The sequence below is a fragment of the Chiloscyllium punctatum genome, chromosome 46 (assembly GCF_047496795.1).
Source record: "Chiloscyllium punctatum isolate Juve2018m chromosome 46, sChiPun1.3, whole genome shotgun sequence".
Taxonomy (NCBI): Eukaryota; Metazoa; Chordata; class Chondrichthyes; order Orectolobiformes; family Hemiscylliidae; genus Chiloscyllium; species Chiloscyllium punctatum.
Window position 1 is genome coordinate 49,585,288 of NC_092784.1, and position 23,089 is coordinate 49,608,376.

At 40.0% G+C, this 23,089-nt stretch overlaps 1 protein-coding gene across 3 annotated transcripts in view; it reads left to right on the forward strand.

The window, feature by feature from the left end:
• The window catches only part of rfx1a (regulatory factor X, 1a (influences HLA class II expression)), a 145,232-nt gene extending 128,373 nt beyond the window's left edge, over window positions 1-16,859 (forward strand). For 2 of the 3 annotated variants that reach the window (XM_072564170.1, XM_072564171.1), the window contains exons 16-18: window positions 957-1,110; window positions 1,569-1,614; window positions 5,071-7,712. In XM_072564170.1, the coding sequence (XP_072420271.1) occupies window positions 957-1,110; window positions 1,569-1,614; window positions 5,071-5,228 (358 nt within the window). In that variant the 3' untranslated portion in view covers window positions 5,229-7,712. The other variant, XM_072564169.1, reaches the window with a different exon arrangement.
• The last annotated feature ends 6,230 nt before the right edge of the window (window positions 16,860-23,089 follow it).

The window sequence follows — 23,089 nt, forward strand, 5'->3', positions numbered from 1 at the left end:
ACTATGATTAATTATTTCTCTCAAGATTGTTTTCATATTGACAGTAGTTAAGTTATTTGGCTCCTTCTTGGGTGATAAAGTCAACTCCAATAAATCCAAGACTAAGACAGTCTTGACTCCACCCTTGAAATCTTTCCCTTTAAACATAGAAAATAGAAACAGAAGTAGGCCATTCGGCCCTTTGAGTTTGCTGCACCATTCATTATGATCATGGCTGATCATACAACTGAGTAGGAGCAAATTACTGCAGATCCTGGGATCTGTACTGAAAACAAAAAAATGTAGGAAATCCCAGTGGATCAGGCAACATCTGTGGAGAGACAATTAGCTTATGTTTCAAGTCTTGATGACTCTTCATCAGCTCTGTTAAGTAATTTGATAACCATGTTTAGAATCATGATGGTGAATAAGGACAAACTTTTACCATTGGCAGACCTGCATTTAAGAACCAGAGGACACCAATTTAAGATGAATGACTAAGGACAAATGACAACATGAGACATACCATTTTTATACAGTGAGTGGTTAGGATTTGGATTGCCAGATAGGGTGGGGGAAGCAGATTTAATTGAAGATTTCAAAGTGAATTAAATGAACACCTGAACAAAGAAAAAAAATTAGCAGAATGTGGAGAAAGGTTGCAGGGTAAAAAACTAATTAAATTGCTCTTGCAGAGTGGGCTTAATGGTCTTCTTTTGTGCTGCAAACGTTTTTATCATTCTATCATAACCTCCATCTAATACATTTCCCGTTAAGATTAGATAATTAAGGGGTAGGTGGCTAGTGGAAACCAGCTGTAAAAACACTTCTTCATTATGTTGTCTTCTTTCCAAGCCAAAAGCTAATGTTGGATGCTTATAGGTTTCCAGAATGATGTATGCTTTTAGAAAATTTGTAGTGACAGCACTTCAGAAAATTTAACAGCCCTTCAGAAAGAACTGTTCTATTTATTTTAGTTCAATGGTGATTCGGGATTTAACTTTAAGGAGTGCAGCAAGTTTTGGGTCCTTTCATCTCATTCGCCTTCTATATGATGAATACATGTACTATTTGATAGAGCATCGTGTGGCACAAGCAAAGGGAGAAACACCCATTGCTGTCATGGGTGAGGTAAGTTGTATGTAATCTTCTGTCTCCATTTTGTTCTCATAATTGCATATGTTTTAATTTGTAAAGTGCTAATGTGGTAATTTTAATCTTCATGTTAAACTCTGATTGATATTATTTGCCAAATCTTTAATCGCTGCATCAATTGTTGAAATACTGTTTACTTTTTGAAATACAATGGATAAATAATTGTTAACTGTATTGTATAAAAATAATGTAGAATGCATTTAGTTTTAAATCTATACTCCTAAAGAATGACAAGTTCATGCAAAATACAATGTATTTTAAATTCACAGTTTGATTTTGCAAAACATGTGGTAGAAGTATTTATTGTAAAATTAAATGATTAAACACAAAAGTATGTCATGTAGTACTCAACTGCTAGAGCTGCTGGTCTAGTTCTCTTCCAGTTTTGTAATGTGTTAAAGGCAAAATAAGACACGTTTCTTCTTTTAATGTAGTTTGCTGATCTAGGACGGGCTTTAAACCCTCTGGATCCTGACAAAGGTAGGCAATGTACTTGAACACAAAAAGCAAATCCACATTTATGTTTATTTTATAATTGAGTTTGTAGTATTGGAAGATTTCTAAACTTTGGGACAGGTTGATCATTTATGCAAATTTGGAGAGTAAGAGGCATTGCCTTTCATCCTTTCTCTGATTTGGGTACTTATGTTGATTCAACAAACACAATCACTTAATTGAGAATGATGAGTACTTCATGTCCTGGTACTGAATATTGTGGTTGTTCATTGCTGCGAAGTGCCAGTCATTTTTCCTTAGCGACATCCTTTCACCTCCTTAAAGTATTTCTGTGCAAGTAAGTTTTTTTAAAATTTTTTGATATGTGATTCCATATGGAAGATAAATGTGTAAATATCCAGAGGTATGCAAAGATAGGAATGAAATTAGGTTGGTCACAACATCTAACTAATCTTGTTGTTTGGAATGTGTACGGACTTGCTCAGATTATATATATCCCAATGTTAACAATGGGTTAGAGTAGAATAGAATCCCTACCGTGTGGAAACAGGCCCGTTGGCCCAACAAGTCCACACCAACCCTCAAAAGAATAACCCACCCAGGCCCTTTCTCCTACATTTACCCCTAACTAATGCAATTAACCTGCACGTATTCGGATTATGGGAGGAAACCCACGCAGACACTGGGAGAATGTGCAAACTCCACACAGACAGGCGCCCAAGGCTGGAATCGAACTCGGGTCCCTGATGCTGTGAGGCAGTAGTGCTAACCACTGAGCCACCATGCCACCCATAATGAATTACAGAAAGCACTTCAGCTTCCCCCTCATTGCAAACCCAACTCAAGCCCCAGTGAGACTTGAACCCACAGTTGCTGGCACTGGAGAGCAGTGCCTTATCCATTAAGCCACTGGGGCTGCCTCCAGGTGCTACAGTTTCCTCCCACAATCCAAAAGATGTGCAGGTTAGGTGAACTGGCCATGCTACATTGCCCATGGTGTTCAGGGATGTGAGGGTTAGGTGTATTAGTCAGGGGTAAATGTAGCGTAATAGGTTGGGGAATGGATCTGGGTGGGTTACTCTTCGGAGTGTCGGTGTGGACTTGTTGGGCCAAATGGCCTTTTTCCACATTATAGGGATTCTGTATGATGGGTTTAAATGATTGATCATGTAAAGAATAAGCATCAAGATAGCCTGGTTGAGATGAATGGCCTATTCATTTACAGGGTGTAATTTATATCTATGTGTCATTGGTATTGAGCTGTCTTTTTTTAAACACACACTCCTCGTTGCCAATCATCCTTTACTGTCTGAAGTCTTTCAAAATGTCATCACCTCCCAGATTTGTGATGGGTTTTTTTTCCTGCAATGCCATGCAGTCAGCTTTCCACTCCTGCCCAGTACCAAAGCAGCTATGAGTAAAGTTGCAAATGGCATACTGCATGACTGTGGATATCATCCTGCCAGTAGACTTTACTATAATCAACCACACTAGTCTCATTCAATGTCCCTTGTGTTGTCAGGCACTGTGGGACTGATTTCACTTGGATCTGCTGTTATCTATTTGATCCATGCCACTGCATCTCCAACAATGGTTTTTCTCCTAGACAGCTGTCTTGAGGATCAAAAGATCTTTGGCCTGCTCTTCTTCACCTATCATGGAATCATCTTTTATGTGGTGCTATCAAAAATCAACTCTACCTTTCACCCCCTGTTTTGGTCTTTCCATTGCTTTTCTATTTGCCCAACATTCAGCTGCAGATTGGCCACAATTTTCTCCTGATGAACATTGGGGAGACCAAACCCATTATCTTCAGCTCCTGTCCAAGACTTGTAACTCAATTATTAATTCTATTCCCTACCCCAGTATGCTGTTCAACCTCAATCTGATTCCTGCCTCAAAACACCAAGATTATCTGTATATCTTACCATGCAGTAGATGCTACTCAGCCATCTAATCTGTTTTTGCCAGATTTCTGGTCCTCAAATGTTCAAATTTAGAGTTCTTATCCTTATATTCTTATCCTTTGTGATCAATCTGCTTCCCATATCCCCAACAACCCACCCTCCCGTCTTGGCACCTTCCCCTGCCACCGCAGGAATTGCAAAACCTGTGCCCACATCTCCTCCCTCACCTCCATCCAAGGTCCCAAAGGAGCCTTCCACATCCATCAAAGTTTTACCTGCACATCCACCAATATCATTTATTGTATCCGTTGCTCCCGATGCGGTGTCTTCTACATTGGGGAGACTGGACACCACCTAGCAGAGCGCTTTAGGGAACATCTCTGGGACACCCCCACCAATCAACCACACCGCCCTGTGGCCCAACATTTCAACTCCCCCTCCCACTCAGCCGAGGATATGGAGGTCCTGGGCCTCCTTCACCGCTGCTCTCTCACCACCCGACACCTGGAGGAAGAACGCCTCATCTTCCGCCTCGGAACACTTCAACCCCAGGGCATCAATGTGGACTTCACCAGTTTCCTCATTTCCCCTTCCCCCACCTCACCCCAGCTCCAAACTTCTAGCTCAGCACTGTCCCCATAACTTGTCTTACCTGCCTATCTTCCTTTCCACCTATCCACTTCACCCTCCTCCCTGACCTATTGTACTCTATTGTACTTTCTCCCCACCCTCCTCTCATTTATCTCTTCACCCTTCAGGCACTCTGCCTGTATTCAAAGTTTGGGAGAAGATTTGTAGCTCGGGTGCTCATTGTTGTGGTTGTGTTCGCCGAGCTGGGAATTTGTGTTGCAAACGTTTCGTCCCCTGTCTAGGTGACATCCTCAGTGCTTGGGAGCCTCTTGTGAAGCGCTTCTCAAGAGGCTCCCAAGCACTGAGGATGTCACCTAGACAGGGGACGAAACGTTTGCAACACAAATTCCCAGCTCAGCGAACAGAACCACAACTCTGCCTGTATTCCTGGTGAAGGGCTTTTGCCCAAGACTTCGATTTTACTGCTCCTCAGATGCTGCCTGAACTGCTGTGCTTTTCCAGCACCACTCTAATCTAAACTCTGGTTTCCAGCATCTGCAGTCATTATTTTTACCTTGCTTCCCATATCTGTAGCCTCTCCTAGTATATCATGCCCTACCTCTACAGCTACTTGTTCTTCTGCCTCTCTCTCACCTTTTGAAAGTTTTGCCTTCAGAAAGCTAGACTGGGCTCCATGTCCTGGTTTTGTAAACAATCTCACCTCTTTTCCTCCCCAAAACCCACTGCTTAGCTTTCATCTTTGTCACCTTTAAACTTCTTATGTCCCTTGCTTAGGATATTTTTCAGTTTTAAAAGCACTGTATAATTCCTAGGGTTTTTTTTAATAACTTCAACCATGTTCATCGTTATGACCAACTTTTAATGTAAAGCTTTTGTATAAAGTAAATATTCCTTGAATGTTTTTTGTGGGGGAAGAGTAAATAATTAATTTAGGTGATTCTGAATTTGTATCATTTTTTCCTTTTTAAATCACCTTAATCAGATGAGGAGGAAGAGGAAGAAGAAAGTGATGATGACAGTCAACAGGAAATTCCAATGGACAATGAACCAACATTAGTAACAGATGCCATGGAGCCACCAGCTAAATTGCCACGGACAGATTCACGGGGAGTGTTCGTCCAAGCACCACCAACCAACTGAGAATAAAACGTAGGACAAAAATCAGAAAGCTTTTGCTTGAATTTAATGCAGTTCACTCACTACCCATGGCACTTAATTGCCATTGCATAGAAAGACATTGTCTATAGTTATCACGAATCTCAAACATCTGCCAAAATTATTTTAGTTCAACATTTATTTATATGAGTTATATTAAAAATAAAGAAGAAAAGTTTGGGCACTAGGTGTAGAGCATGTTGGTAAATGAATATCTTCACACAGTTACAAATTTAAAGCCACTCAGCTCACAAGATATATAGAAACTGAAGCTTTACAAAGCTCGGGATCATGCTACATTCTGCTGCTTACATTCTTTCTTTGAAAACCATGCCAGCCAGACAAGACAGTAACCTATTGCCCAAATACCACGATTTCATCTCATTCAGCTGCATTTACTTTTATTTTCGTAACCAAAATATTGCATCCACGAGTATTGTTTGCTGCCACTGGAATAAACGAAAGGTGAAATGAAAAATCCCACTAGAATTTCTAACAAAATTTATTTCAAATTAAATTAGGTCTGTTTATAAGTGTGCTACTAAACATTGTACAGGTATAGGAGCTAGTGTGTTTAACATGTGGGCCCCTGATGCACCTTTAATTAAAATAAACTCTGAAACTAACTAGACTATTGAGTCAGTTTACACATGTTATTTTAAACATTCACGTTTTAAAAGAATTACAAGCTGTTTGATCACACAAGCAGCTTCATTCAGCTAAAATAATCAACTATATCCTACTGCCAAGAAAGCACAGATTGAACTGGGAACATAACATTGAGTTGAATCAAAGATTACTCATTCTAGATTGACAAGTATGATGATACTTTCACACCAATAAACCTCTTGTAAGCCAATCTTGGAGACGTTCCTCTGCTTATTTTATGGGCTTTTATCTTTAATATGTTAGTTTGTTTTACAAGTTAAACATATTTATTAAGACACATTTTGAAAGGCTACGCATTAGCTTATGCAGTGGCAGCAGTTGTAACAGAACACTGACTTTACACATTTGCATTATTTTTCTTTGACTTTCACACAAATAAATTAGTAACCATTTGGATTTCTCTTTACCTGTACTGCTCATAGAATGAAAGTTTATTTCAAGTGAAACCTAAGAAATACGATACATTTTCCCATGTTATTATATCCTTTGACTCATTGTCCTTCTTAAAATGACCCTAGTTGTTGGTGATGGGCTTGAAGAATTGACCACTTACATAGGACATAATGAGGCACTTTTCTCAAAGGAAATAGGGAATTTGGGCTGAAAGTGTGTTGCACAGTCGCTTTCTATTCCTGGTGTTTCATGGGAGGTATATCAGACTTGTGAGTTGGAGATGAATCTGGAGTCCTAGAGAGGGCTAGAAAATTGGGATGAGCTCACTGGAAGTATTAGCTATATTGTATTATCTCACCGGTTGCAAACTAAAGCTTTTATAGGTATTTTCTGTCCACTGCGAAACGTAACACAAAGGAAGACAGGAATTTAGGCAATGGGGAGAAAAGTATTAAGATGTAAATCCTTTGCCAATAATATGATTAGGTCAATGTTCAGTTAAAATTTAACTAATACTAATTTGCTGCTGTATTGACATAACTTTCAGGAACTGTCATATTTTCCTGTATGATTTGTTGATGTAGTTTAATCATTTATGTTGCAATATTTAATGGAATTTTAAGTTTCCAGATTGATTATTCTCGTTCTGTTCTGCAAGGATGGCCCATTAAAATGTTACAGTAAAAGGGATAGAGCTTAGATTAGCTTTTTATTCCATGCTCTTCTCAGGCAGAGGCCTTCTGATCTTTGCTATACTGAACCTGATTTGCAAGTCAATGAATTGAAATCACAAACAATTATAATGAAGAGCCCTGTTGAACACTATCAATCCTCATTGTACATATTACATTAAACTTGATAAAGATCACTGGATGACACCAGCTATACTGATATAAGTGCAAAATATTTATTTTTTTCAATCTACCTGCTGAATATAGTTTAGCACCAACTTAAAGCACAGTCATCAAACAAGGGTAAACCTCTATTCAGATTCCAAATTTAAGCTTGTGTTTTTTTTTAAAGTTCACTTAATCCAAACTGAAAAATATTCAGAATCAGCCTTATATGTGAACTTATATATGTAAAACATATATGTGAAACAAAACCGTGCTGATTCATCAGGCATCACTGCCTTCTATAATTATGAAAATAATGAACATCCTGGGAAATATTATTAATGGAGAAATTGTATTGCAACAAACTTTTGAGCTTGTTATATTTCTGACTACCATGTTTTCATTTGGAGCAGTGTCTTTATCGAAAATTGACTTCCTTATCTGAAACAAAGCTCTATCCAACTGACCATTAAAAATGTAATAAATAACATTTACTACAGTCCTCCCTGTCAGTAGGGAAGAACCCAAAATACTTGCATTTTAAAGAAAATTATACATTTTCTTTTCATTTTTTTTTCAGTTTCTGCTCTCTACTGAAGATACTGACCCATGTTGGAATATAATCCAGTGGTGACAGTGCTGCAATGTCTTCACTCATATGGTCATTCTCAATGTTTGAGCCTGGCCAGTGGGTGTCAACAGGCTATTGACAATGTGTGACATCACAATTGAATTTGATTCTGTCTTTAACCCATGTATCCATGCACATTTTATTGGAGGAAACACTAGATAATTATCAGACAACTTTTTCACTTTGCTAGCCTTTCATATAACCTCTTCTGTCAAGGCCTGTATGGTCACTATCCATTGATGATTATCTTGTTTTGAATTCTTTTATCTCCTCACTCTTCTTTCCTTCCATTAAATAAGCAGTGAAGAACTGAATTAGATTTTGTTGTCTTTCAGAAATCTATCTCTTAAATGATGCCAGAGTGTAAATTCATGTGAGGATTTCCTACTTGAGAGCCCAGTGCTGTCATGCTACAAAGCATAGTCTTTAAGTTTGTAAGAAGAGCTAAATGAAATACTCTGCAGTTTTTGAATTACTTTATAATTTATGCAGGAAGAGTGCAACAGTTCCCAAAGAGTTATCTAATAATGTGTTTTTATAAATTTAAGGTTACAAACCAATGCTTTGCCTCACTAAGGTTGACTTTTCACCTGGTCCAAAGTCTAATTCTGAATATTAATTCTAAATAATGACCAACGCAATATTAAATTGGCTGCAAGACATGAACGAAAGGAGCAAAAATCAATAGGTGGCATAGCCTTATTAGTTGAAGCGATAACACTAAAGCTACTCAGAAATTGGGCAGGTTATCAGCTCATCAAAATGCAAAACATATCATCTCAGTACCAAGTGCAGGAATTTTGTGTCGAAAGTTCCAGTGGTTATTATTCACTCACAGTCTAAAATATGCCTTTAAAGTGTAAATCATAGCCATAATGGTCATGCTTCAACTAATAGAAAATACCAGTAGAAACCAAGAAATTGTTGACATGTGTCTTGTTCAGCTGTGATCAACAAACTTTGTTACAATTCCACTTTTCTTTTACTTTTAAAATCTACACACAATGAAGAAGGATATTTAAATATTTAGTGAATGTAAAATGGATTGAGCAGTTGACCCTGCAAATTAACCTGTTTTGGAGGTAATGTATAATATTGGGCTTTAATTGTACTCTGATCAATTAGATCCCACAACATGATTGACCCAGAAGGAACACATTAATTTAATGGCTGACATTGATGCTTTTTGTCTTTGTAATCCTCTGCCAATAAATGTTCATTCACCTGTTAACATACAAAGTCTCCCTCCCTGCACTACTGTCTAGTGGTGTCAACAAAAATGATTTGCCCATGTGATACCATTAAAAATAACAAAGGTATTATTTCAGTGCAGCATGAGCTACAGCTTTGCCGAGGCAGGTGCTGAGCAGGCCTTCCCATGCTGTATCTAATGCAATCATTATTGGATGATTGAAGTAATCTTCTGACATACCGGTGGAAATTCCTCACAAGGGAATTTAAAAAATTAAATGTAAAAAAGCTTTTTTTTCAAAAAGGAAGCAATGGTCATTTTCTTCTGTTAAAATTTAAGCTTAATGATTAAGCAGGAGCAGAACCATGAAGTTTCAATCTGTGAACCTCACTGTGCCACAAGGTCTGTTTCTTTGGCTGTGCTTTTCTCCCTGCAACTGATTCAAGTGACCATCCTATTGAGAGGTTACTGTATTTGGATACTTGGTCAGTCAAGACTTGAGCGCAAAATACTGAAGCTGTAAATGAATGACTAATTCAATGCTGAAAAATTTCCTCTCTTAAATTAGATCTGGTAAAGTAAAGGTACCTCATATAAACATGCATTTTACACTACTAACAGGATCCTTTAGGAAAACAACCCAAAAAAAAGGAAATTATTCAAACTGCTCTTTATCAAATAATTGCTTTACTTTGTGTTAGTAAAGCAAGAAATAGCTATTAATTTCACTTGTGTTGGTGTCATTAAACTATATTAGAACTACACAACAGCAGGTGACCTCATTCTCTATGATATGGTATTTAACTTGTTTTAGGAAATTAATATAAAGAAATTCAGTTCTGTTAGACATGTTATTTCTATTTTTATTTGAATGATGATTCTTGGCAAGACCGAAGTATAAAATAACAGATAAAATCCTGTTTTCATATTTTATTTTGGGATTCTACTAAAAGCATTAAATAGTGACTTTGATAATGAAAGGGAAAGTAAAGGTTGGTGAAGGAAGAAGTGTTGTAAAAATACTGAATTTCCCTTTAACTGAATGAAAAAGAAGTGCAATAAGGTTGAAATGGCAGGTAACTTAATGGTGTAATAAAATGTTTTGGTAACTGAAAAAGGTGACCAATATATATCTTTTAAATCTTCTTAAAACATTATCTTTGATAGAGTTTAATTAGATTTTATTTTAGATCACAGTTATTTTAAGAAAGCAGTTAAGCCCAAGTAATCTTGGTTCTAGTTCACCTGTGTGATGATCTGAAAAACTATTTAGTGCTATGGTTTACTTCTCCTGTCTAGGTTAGTGTTCTTTCCAAAGCTTAAAGATTAATCTAACTGGCTTCTTTCAATACAATGATGAAATTTATATGGAAAGCTCCCTTGTGAGTACAAGGTTATTTGACTAGAGTTTTCCGTGGTCTTGTCATGTCTGAAGAAGCCAGTATGGGCCCATAGCCAGACACTCAAACAAAAGCTGAGGAGATAGTTCCCTTAAACCTCTTGTGACTGATAGTTTTATTTTGTCTGTGTTTGTTTTATTCTTTTCCAAGTGCAATTGAACAAGTTTATTCTCTGATTCATTAATATATCCATTTCGTACTGATTTAGTACAAGATCTGAGAATTGTGGCCAGCCTCAAAAGAGAGAAAATTAGATACTTTGTTATAAAACAAAAAAGTGGTAGCAATTTGCAATATGTTATACCTTTGTTCAAAACCTAGGAACATTGTTACTGGTTGTATATTTAATTGGAAGCATTTGTTCACAGGTGTACAAATTAAATTATAATTGAGTACTGTGGGCCAGGTGGCAACAATTAAACAGGCCTGCCGAGACTTTTGAAGGCTCCAATTTTTGGACTGACAAGAGCAGGAGCTTTTAGGCACACTCATCCAATTGTACACACTATAACTAACATTGGTCTGATGTGCCTCTGTTTACATCTATCTTTGACCTATCTGTTGACGCAATTATATTTCCAATTTCAAATGCAATGTTGCCCCCTCATCTGCCATTTCCTCTTTTTCTTTCATAATCAGACAACCTGGTTTTCTCTTAAATATATGTGGGGTCTGGGAGAGACAATGTTTGTATTCAGATTGTCAGTCCTAGAGAACATGTATTCACTTGAAACGTATTATAAAACCAAGCACATGTTATGCTGGATTGAAAAGATGAACGTGGGAGCCATATTTACGATCTTCTTATGTAAATTGCATGTACACACCAAAAAAAGGTTGCTTCTCATCTGAATACTCCTCCTGCATTAAACCTTTTTCATTTTGAAGTCATGGAAGTGATGTGATCATCCACAACTCCTGCATATAACATAACGCATTACAGTTCATTTTCAACACTCAGGTAAAAACTATTCATTTCACTATTAAGTTGAGTATTTTCGATAGTTAATCATCAATTAGTTACTTGTTCCTGCAACTTTTTAAATACTTTCTGTGAGTCTTATAGTTGTTTCTGTTTTGAAGCCCTGGTGTTAGGACAGTGAGTTTGGTCAGGTTATGTTCTTGGAGAAAATACAAATCTTTGTTTTTTTGCTGCTGCATTTGAATTTACCTTACCTTCAGTCACTTAACATCCATACATTTTTGCACCTAGCTTTGCTAGTAGATTATATTAGTGCTAGACTTGTCTCTTCATAGTTAGTTGATGATGACTCATTATTAAAATATCACAAACAGATTGGAAAAAGAAATGCTGTTTTCACTTGGTCCCCCACACAATAGCACAATACAAGAAAGCAGTTTGAACTCAAAAGTCAAGAACATAATCATTCTAGGTCAAATAGAGACATGAGTAAGGCATTATAGCCACTCCTACACAAGCACAAACCAAAATGTGTCAACATAGGTTTAAATACAGGGTGTTAGATCTTCTACTGTTCATACTAATTTATGTAGTTTTCTTCATAAATCTTCAATTCCCATTGGCCTCAGAAATCGGTCAGAGAAAACAGTCCCTCTTTTGTAATCCAATATTTTCCTACTACAAACACTTCAGGTACCTCAGTGTGTGTGCAAAGTATGATGTGGTGGTGCTGGTGTTGGACTGGGGTGGACAAAGTTAAAAATCACCAGGTTAACCTGGTGTTGTGTGATTTTTAACCTAGTTGCAAAGTACTGAGACAAACTCAGCAATCCTCCTGATCTAGCAGTGATTTCACTTTCTTCACCAATTGATGTCAGTCTTAATCACCACTCAACCAAGATCAGGTCCAAGTTTCTTCTGTGAAGCTAATTAATGAATGACCATCTCCTTTGAAAATGGGATTGTAGTATCGCGTTCCAATTTTTTTCTTTCTGTAAGCCCACACCCTCAACCAGTCGAAAATTATTTCTACCGGAGAGGAATTAAAATGTTATATCTATCTGTTTTGATGGTAAGAAAATTCACTCAAATTAATATAATTTCAATGTGGAAAGTTTAGTATAAAGATCCTTTCCATCTCACCATGAGCCAAGACACTGTCCTGAGCCTGTTAGATCGTATCCAAGATTAAATGGAAAATTAGAATCAGTTTTCCTTAGATCAAAGCTTTTGTCAATATACCCAAGTAACTATTTCACCTCCATCATAATTATCTAACTGCTACCCAAGTAAAGTGACTATGTAGTTTTTGTAAAGTATAATTGCTGCTGTTTATTTTCTAATTAAGTGTCAATTAAACTAAATTGAGAACCACTTAAAATATCTGAAAGTAAGCTGCTAAAAATCCTCCTGCACCATCACTACCCACGGCATTTAATTTGTTTAGTTTCTCATCAGTTCTTTCACCCTTTTCTAGATGTGTTGACTTGAGGATGAGGCTGAATTTTCTGCATACTAATTCTAACTAGTTGGGAAACTCACCCTAAATTGCCACAGTATATCACAAGGTCCAATATACCATTGGGGTGGGCATTATTCATGTGCAAGTCTTGATTGCAGGAGGGAATCAATCAGAGCCCAAGTTTCCTCTCCTCTGATATTGGAGTGTGGGTGCCACAACAAATACAAGACGGAAGTCAAAACCATTTGAAGCTAAAATAGTTTGAAGTCTGCAATGATTTGTTGATCTTTAGAGGGTGATAAAATTAAATACAAAATATATGGAGTGCAGCAGTTCCATTCCTCATGTGAATAACCATAACTTGTAACTTGAGTAGTTGCATTGATGAGAGTGTGGTGCTGGAAAAGCACAGCAGGTCAGACAGCATTCGAGGAGCAGGAGGATCGATGTTTCGGGCATAAGGCCTTCATCGGGAATTGACATCCATTTTTGAGGGTTTTTTTGTATACTCAGTACAAACCAACCATGGAATTTACAATAACTTTTCACTCTTAACTTATTCTGGCAATCAATATGTGAATATCTGATTCTGGTATTGAGTAGTTCAACATCTCGGTGTCCTGGATGTAAGTTTGCTCACTGAGCTGGAAGGTTCACTTTCAGATGTTTCGTCACTGTACTAGGTAACATCTTCAGTGATCCTCCGGATGAAGCATTGCTGATGATTCCTGCTTTCTATTTATATATTTGGGTTGGTGATGTCATTTCCTCGGGGTGTTGAATCAGGTCCAAGTCAATGTGTTTGGCTTGGACCTGAATTATCACCCCTGAGAAAAAGAACAGGAAATGTCATCACCACAGGAAATGACATCACCAAATCCAAAGAAACCCAAACATATAAATAGAAAGCAGGAATCATCTGCAATGGTTTGTCCAGAGGCTCACTGAGGATGTTACCTAGTATGGTGATGAAACATCTCAATATGAATCTTCCAGCTCAGCGAGCAAATCTACATCCAGAACCTCAACCTGAGCTACAAATCTTCTCAAAACTCACTATCTCGGTGTCCACCCAAAATTGAAATGTCTGTTTGAGTTGTTTGAACATAAAAAGAAAACCATTAACTTGTCAGGTTGGAATGTGAATGGATGTTTCATTTGTGATGGTGTAAAAGATACTTAATTTATAAGGATAATAAATTTTTAACTTTTTCATGCTAGATAGAATATCTGGAGGTCTTGCCTGTTCTGTGGGAAAGAGAACGTACTGGGTGTGCCTTTAAATTACATGCATTGCAGAATACTAGCATATAGTTACCATATGCGTTCGACATCACTAGATTATCATAGTTGTCATTTAATCCAGTGACAGCTGCCCCCTAGCAAGAGCAAGTTCAAGACCTTGAATTCACATTTTATTGCTCCCTAAAGTACACACTTCTCCAGTTTGAGCTAGCTATTCCTAAGGGAAGAGAGAGGGAATAAAATTACAGGTTCCTGTGGTCAATGGAGAATGAACATTGATGGTACAGGAAGCTCAGATGAATAGAACAAAAACCTTCACTGTGATAAAATAAAAGTTATTCTTTGACTTTTCTTCTAAATTTTAAATCAGTAAGCCTTTATGAATGACCTCTTTGGTTGATCTTGGTTGTAGTTGGTTCATATATTTGTGACAACATTCTGAGTGTCAGTATATTGATGATTACTGTCACAGTTGACGGAGAGGCATTGTGTCCAGACTTCAGGTAAAGTTTGACAACAGAAATTCTTGTGGGAGAAACATTTTGGATGTTAACATGTGAAAGCCTCAGAAAGAAGTAGTTATTTTTATTAAGTATTTTATAACTTAAACCAAATCGAATGGATGTGGCATCTCTCAAACAATTGCTAGTGAACTTCTTTCAAGTTTTCATTGTTGGTCCTGAGATCAAAGTGCAATAGTACAAATACCAACTGTCCATTCTGAGTGTTACATAAGAAAACAGTCTTGCAGCTCACTCAGTTTGCACTTGGCTCAGTTGGTTAAATGGAACGTTCCATTTGTGACTGTAACATTCGAGCATGTGTGAGAACCATCTTGGACAGTAATTGGAACTCTCTCTCCCATAGCACCTTTAAATAGTACTATACAGAACAAAAACAACATAGAGTGGATGCTGTAAAATATTAAATGTGGTAGAATTTGCTGGAAATGTTCACCAGGTCAATGTCCATTAACCTGAAACATTGTTGGGCTTTATTTTAACTCTCTTTTAAGTGAGTTAAAATCAGGTTTATTAACTTTTTCCCCCGCTGTCTATAGATGCTATTGAGCATTTCTAGCAATTTCTGTATTAAAGTTGTGTTCACATTTTATTTTCTGATTTCCTAGTTAGGCTTTTAGATTATACCAAGAGTTGCATTTCAGTGACCTCAGATGTAAACACTGTGGTACATACACAAAGGATACAATGCTGAAGTAACATCCCGCTTTTATCAAAGGATTACAGCTCTTAGTCAATGCAGTGCCCTAGATAATATAGTCTATTGCAATTAATTCATGAATACATTTTTATTTAAGCTAAAAAGTAATTTTGTGAATTACTGTATAGGAAAATACATTAGCTAGAAGCTTCTGTTTTGTAGACAATTACATTTTTTTCATATCTATTGCCATATTACTTTGATATTCCTAAGCTCTCAACACAATTGTATTAACACCTTTCCACATCCTTTTTCAATCAAAAAGGCAGGATCTGAGTCAATTCCTTGAGTTTCACTGTGAGAACAACTAATATGCTATATGGCCATCTCGTAAGCCTGATCCATCTTGTGTTCTCTCCACCATATAAGGTTGGCAGATATAAACGTTTTCAGGATGTATGTCTGTAACCACGGGGCTGTTATCAGAGCCAGGAATTTCCATGGTGCTGTTCATGATCTGTCAATGTAACTTTGCTGGAAAAACAAACAGAATCTCTAATGCATTACCAGCAAAGTTACAGGAGTGAAATGGGACCAACTCCCATAGATTCTCAGTTTGGTATTCATGTTTTTAAAATGTCATTACCCATATAGTTAACTCGAATAGCAAACCACTAAATGCCAGCAAGCTCTATATTGAGATAAATTCTGCATCATCTGAAAAAAATTAGGAGTAAATATTTTTTAAAATTGATATCACTGCATTTATCTTTCTTTCTCACCAGTAACAGCAGATTTTAGGAAGCTGTATTATGGTTGAGAAGAACCTTACCTCTTGTCTTCTCTCAACTTCTTTCTTCACTGCAGAACTTAACAGATGTCTCATAGTTCTAGTATGTTAGATAATATCTAAAGGATACAGCCTCAAGCTAAGTGCCTCTGTTAAACCATCTGAAGGTATGTTCATGGAAAGGTGATGTGCAGGGATGGTGTAAACAGGACCCACTTCCTTTCACCATTTGTATGATGCCAATGTAGTGAATTGAGTTTCCTTCACAGATTTCTGGCTAACATAAACAGCCCAATGGCAGAGCAGTTTGTTGCCTTTTGTTAATCCATGACATTAAAGTCATTTGTAGGATTTTTCTTTCTCCTTTTCCAGATAGTGTGTGTGATGTGTTTAACGTATTTTGCGGTTAATTGAGGCACTTGTAATATATTTGTTGTACCAGTTTGTAACTCAAAATTACATATAGTTTTGAAAAACAAAACTAAAATCTCCTGTGCTTTTGTATGTAATTATAATCTTTATTAAACGTTGTATTAATATTGGGTGAGTTGTGAAAAGAAAATGATTATTTGATATATTTGTTTCTGAACCATTATGGCCTTATTTGTTGAAACTTTTGTCTTGATAAACATCTGTGATATATAGTTGTATGCTGTTCTGTATCGGGAAAGTAAATATTGTATTTTGTATAAACAAAAAAATGCTTAGTTTTGTTGTAAACTGGGTGCTTTGATCAGCTTTTGCTGAACTATGGACCTTAAGAGAAGGAAGCAGTATCTGGTACTGCGCTGTTTAATGTTGTAATTCAGCTTGGGGTGATATGTAAGCATTTGTAAGAGTGTTTAGTCCTGGTGCAAAAGCTGTTTTCTACTTTTTTGTAGTGTTTCTTTTAAATAAAAGAGCAGATATAAAACACCGAAATTTGTTGCTTTTATTTGTCCATAGGAGACGGGTGTCACCGGCTTGATCAACATTTACTGCCCATCTTTAATTGCTCTTGAGAGGGTAGCGAAGTGGGAGTTGACACTGGGCACACAGACACACGATGGCCACTGAGCCATTACATGGAAAAATACAGCAAAGCATACACAGATACAGGCTGAGGCTAACAGCATACCAGCACAATAAACACAGAGCAAAGATGATTAGTTTAAGGCGGGTGGCGGAGACAATGCACATCAGTAACGTCTACTGCTCGCTGAAGTGTCTTGAGTCCAGCTTCAATAGAAATGTTAACTACCTGAGACTGCTTGTATACAAGTGTTAATGCTTCAGATCTGCAGTTATGGAAAACGAACTGCCTTCTCAGGAAGAACAGTCACGGTCACTGAAACTGACAATGATTTTGTGATGTTTTCTGTAAACAAACCATGCTGTACAAACCAAGACTCGATACTTGAACTACTGTACCACAACATATATAAAATATCATGACGTGCTCCGAGAGTGAGAGGAGGCTCGTCGCTGACAGTTGCGCTGACGACCATCTCACTCTCTCCCTGGAGCTCCAATTTCTTTGTACAATAAACTCTGCCGTTGGATCCCGATTTTGACTCCGAGATTGGTGATTTTCCCCACAACAATTGGCACTGCTAGCAGGGTCTCTGGTCAAAGGCCACGATCGGGGAGCCGGGGAAAGAGACACTTTGAATCTGCAAATGGGAAGAGTCAGATTGGGCCAAAGACACAGTTTAAAAGGGTATACCATTGTAACATGTAACTTGTACGATAGTACTGGGTTGTGTAGAGGTGCATGCCTGTGGAGCTTAAGTGGGAAAGTGTTGTAACTGGTGTGATAACCAGCTGCTTGTGCTGAAACCACCAGAGGACAAGGTAGTGCCTGCATCAAAAACCCTGCCCTAAACCGGTTGTTAAGAGGGGTAGCCCCCACCACACACACACAATTTTTGGAATTGAAGTGGGAATTGAGGCACCAAGGGCACTTGGAGTTGTGAAGCACAAGTGACAAAGTCAGGTAACACTGGACTCTGTAGGAGCGAACAATGCAGAATCCAGTTAGAGCCAAGTCGAAGGTTGGATGCTGTCTGTTATTATGTTTCAAATTGAAGTAATGAGGAAAAGGAGCTGATCACTCTGACCAAGAGCTAAACTCCAGTGGAGCAGCGCCTTACCAAGGTGGGGAGTGTGGACACTGTGATACCCTGTCAGTCCATAGTAGAACGACAGAGCTTGAGTAGTGGCGGTGGCCGGGAGGGTAAAATGTCCCCCTGGTAGAGAGCACACCAGGCTAGAGGTAGGTTTCTGGGACTATTGGGTGGTGTTGGAACAGTAGAAGTGACAGGGAGGTTAGAGGAGTTCCGCTAGAGAGTACACCCTATTCAATTGACATTCCCAGCCGACCGGTAGGTACCGACTAGTAGTGATGGCTGGGAGGGTAGAGAAGTCCCACCGGTAGAGAGCACACCTTACTAGGAGGCTGCTATGGCCATACGGATGGTGCTGGGACAGTATTAGTGGCCAGGGGCTAGAGAAGTCCCACTGGTTAAGGACATTTTACTGTTGGTGGTATCCAGGGGTACACAATCTGTGAGATGGCAGATCAGGATTTTAAAGGGGATACTGCAGGTTCCCTTATTGAGAAATACAAGACAGGCAGATTAGCGCTGACAGAACAGATGAAGAAAAGAAGGTTGGGTCCCATCTCAGACATTAGTACAGCAGCGGAATTGGATTGACAAGCAAAAACAAAATAAGACTAAAAAGATAGGGGTGATGTTGGTGCACCAATTAGCAGGCCTAATTGAAAAGTAGGTGCCTCCACTAGCAGGTGGAGAAAAGGCCAAGAATGAATTGAGCTGGAGGATAAAATAAGGGAGCTTGCCCGGGTGTCCTTGGAGAAGGAGCACCCGGTGTCCACCAACACCGTGGAGTTGTTCGGGGAGAGGTGGGTGCCGCGGGGAGTGGAGTGCATTATTTCCCCCTCCAACTCTATTTTGATTTAGTCCCTACCCTCCCCTTCACTCTTTTGATCACACAGCATTGCCCTTGGGTTTGAAGGGCAGTGCTTGTCACTGGCCACTCGGGTGTTTTTCCTATCTTCCTGGTGGTGGAAATTGAATTAAGATTCGTGCACTTTGTGTCTTTCACTGTGTCTCATACCTGCACACACACACACACCATCGGTGCTGGGGAAAAAATAAGCACTACCGCAGTTAGGCGGTAGTGTGGGGGTTAAGAAAAAAAAAGAACAGGAGTGTGGGCACTTCAGTCCCACGAAGAAAAAAAAGAGAAAAAAAAAAATAAAATAAAATAAAATAAGGGAGCTTGCCCGGGTGTCCTTGGAGAAGGAGCACCCGGTGTCCACCAACACCCTGGAGTCGTTCAGGGAGAGGTGGGCGCCGCGGGGAGTGGAGTGCATTATTTCCCCCTCCAACTCTATTTTGATTTAGTCCCTACCCTCCCCTTCACTGTTTTGATCACAAAGCACTGCCCTTTAATGTGAAGGGCAGTGCTTGTCACTGGCCACTCGGGTGTTTTTCCTGTCTTCCTGGTGGTGGAAATTGAATAAAGATTTGTGCACTTTATGTCTTTCACTGTGTCTCACACCTGCACACACACACCATCGGTGCTGGGGAAAAAATAAGCACTACCGCACTTAGGTGGTAGTGTGGGGGTTAAATTAAAAAAAGTTTTTAAAAATATAACCGGGGGAAGAAAAAAAAATAAACAGGAGACCACCATGGGTGCTGGGGAAAAAATCAAAATCAAAAAAAGAAATAAAATAAGGGAGCTGGAACAAAGATTAGAAAAAGTACAGGAGGAAATGGAGACTGACTCTCTCCCCTCTTACAAAACTTACAAAACAGGGACTAACTGCTCCCTCAGCAGAGCAGGAGGTGCAAAAATATAACCTAGAGTCATCACTAGACGGAGGTCAGAGTTGCAGCCAAAAGCAAACTATAAACCATTTACCCTGGGTAATAGGCGTCCTTGGGCACATTACAGCCACTAAGTGCAAACACAAGGTTCTGGGAAGAGCTAGAGGGTGTATGGGTAGGGCACCAACTGCACTTGAGGGAGATAGGTAGATGGTGAACCCGAAGCCACAGCAGCCAGGGACTAGATGGGAGGACGGTGGACACATGCCGTTACCCTTACAGCTGAGCTAGATGCCCAGCAGGGTCCGTTTGCCCGTTTTAAAGAGATCCAGCGGGTCTTAGGAAATGCTCCAACGAACTGGAGCAAAATCACAACCACTAAACAGCTGAAAGAGGAAGGAGCCTCTGAGTATGGGGAACAATTACTTAGGGTTTACAAGGAATGCTCAGGTCAAGCAAACCCAGATAATGAGGACTGGGCTTTGATTCAGGCTTTTAGAGATGGGCTGTCTGTCAATCCATCCTGAAAATGGAAGAGGTAATGTCCCAAAATTATGATGACCCGATAGAGTGGGCTAGCGGGGTGCAGGAGGTGGAAGCTCCCACAGTAAAAACAAAACCTGGAACGGAGGTGAAGGCAGACTATCCTGCCACCACTGTGGCCGATAGGGACACTTTACCAGAGACTGTTCGGGCCCCACGGGCAAGGAATAGGACAAGGAACAGTGTAAAGTACTGCATGCAGAGGCAGTGTGCTGGGAAAAGCATGGGGAACACCCATCAAACATCAGCTAAGAATCCAAGCACTGCTGAGTGCCAGCAAACAGCTAAAAGAGACTGCAGTAATAAAAATCAAAGCGCACCAAATGGAGCCAGGGAAAGACAGTCCAGGCTGGCTGCAATTTAAAGGGAACCAAGCCACAGACCAAGCAGCCCAGTGAGCCTTAGAGCAGGAAACCGTTGATGAGGTTCCAGTAGAAACAGAACTAGCGGAAGATGCTATTCACATACAACAGCTGCAGGAAGACACCCCTCGGGAAGAGAGAGAGATGGAGAATGCAGGGAGCATTTAAAGGGGAGGACAGTGGCTGGAGGCAAGCAGATAAGGTGGTATCACCAGTGTGCATCTTGCTTGAGCTGCACCATGGGCTCTCACATACAAGCTATGAGAGAAAGTCTCGGGAGAGAGTGGTGGTGGAAGGGAATGGGAAGAAATATAGCCAAACACTGCTGCAGATGCGTGATTTGTGTACAGCACAGCCCAGATAGACCCATAAAGGATAGGATTGGACACCAACCAAGGAAAAGGGGACCCTGGGAACACCTCCAAATGGATTTCACAGGGTCACTATCACCTTGCTGTGGGAAAACGCACTCCCTGGTCTTCATAAACCAGTTCACCCGATGGGTAGAGGTATTCCCCACCAAAAACTGTACCACTGTAGCCAGGATTCTAGCGGAAGGGGTAATCCCGAGGTGGTGGGGTACCCCTACAGATCAACTCCGATCAAGGGACACATTTCACAGGAAAAGTTATGAAAACGGTATGCCAGCTACTACGAGGGATAAGACAAAAATGTCATATTTCCTGTCACCCCCAGAGCTCAGGGATGGTAGAGAGAATGAACAGAACCCTTTTTAAATGTTTTAGCTAAGGCCATACAGACATCAGAGAGGACATGGGCCGAAGTGCTGCCAGCTGTACTCATGAAATTAAGAGCCACAACGAATCACACAGCCAGACCAACACCCTACGAATTAATGACTGGGCGAGTAATGCAATTACCAGAGACCAGTATAACGGGTGGGACTGATATAGGTCCACGAAAAGACAAAATTTGGAGATGTACTGGAATTAAGCACCCAACTAAAAGGAATGCGTAAAGTGGTAACTGAGAGACAAGAGCAAAAGGACAAGGCAGGTGAACTGGAAGCTTCCCTGAGGTCCCAGCAGCTACGAGCCGCGTCCTCATGCAAATCCTGCCTGACAAACCAGACTTTGCCCTAAAATTGAATGGGCCATACGAAGTTATAATCAATGGTGACCCCTGTGCCTGTATAGACAAAAGGGGAAAGGCACGTGGAAGCACTGGACCTAATTCAAACTGTAAAAGGACTCCTATGACCGAACTAATATGGTTGACCGTACTCCAGGCACAGGCAGGAACTGCGAGCACAACAGTGACCAAGGGGAGGCACGGATAAACCTGCTGACAAGACACAGAGATCACCTACTGCTGCTGACCTCCGGGTAACATTGCAAAATAAAAGGGACACTGACTATTAATCTCATTGAACTTGAATCATGTACATACTCAAGTATATATTGCTTTTTCTAAATGTTGCGATAGCCGGAAGCCTGTCGGGATTTGAGGATAACATCTTTCACAAAATTCACCGAAGGCTACATGGGAACTGAACTGTCTGTTGCCCACTGTCCCTTATTTGTGGCCACCTCTTATGTGGACCCCTCGCGATTTATACACGATAGATACCTTGGGCGCACCATGTAAGGGACAACTCGGAAAATACAAACGGGGACTCCAGGGTAGGTATGTGGAATTGGTCAAGCCCACCAGCCCATGGGGCCAGGCGCCCCAACAGGGGGAGGGAAGGATCTAGTTTAACAACATTGATTACCCACTCTGTTTCATGGGGCAGGGATGGGGAGGTGTTTGTATACCGTGGTACCTAGAAACAGTTCATACGTGCAGACATAACGTACTCACTCGCACTGCACAATCACCCGGGGACGATTTACCTGCTCCTGCAGTGAGTAGACATGCTTGAACATGACCGCGGATATATGCGGACAGTGTAATGGCTCTCACGTCTGCCACATGGACATACCTGTTTGATACCAACCAGCTGGTGGCAATAGACGGGGAGTCAGAGGAGAATGGGTAGACAAACAGGCCCCAAAACAGGACACTGTTATGTTATCGGGCAGCGAAGGGATTCGTCTTCTTACTTAAGGGGATGCTTGCTCCTGGCACACCAAACCTCCCAAACCTTTATCACAGTAGGAACGATAAGAACCCTCTCTGTACAATGCCCCAGCGGGGGACATGATCGGAGAAGGATAGTGACCCGCTCCATCAGCCGGGAATTCTGCTCTGATTGGTAGATCCCCACCACGCTGGGATCATCATTGGGGTATGGGTTTTTTGGGATCTCTGTCTTTGGTGGAAGGGGGAGGGGGGGGGGGGGTCAGCAGGCGTCGTCAGTGCTAAAAACCGACACTATATTTTGTGTGGATTGACAATCTTGGGAAACAATACATCAAAGGCTGTACAAGCAATCAAT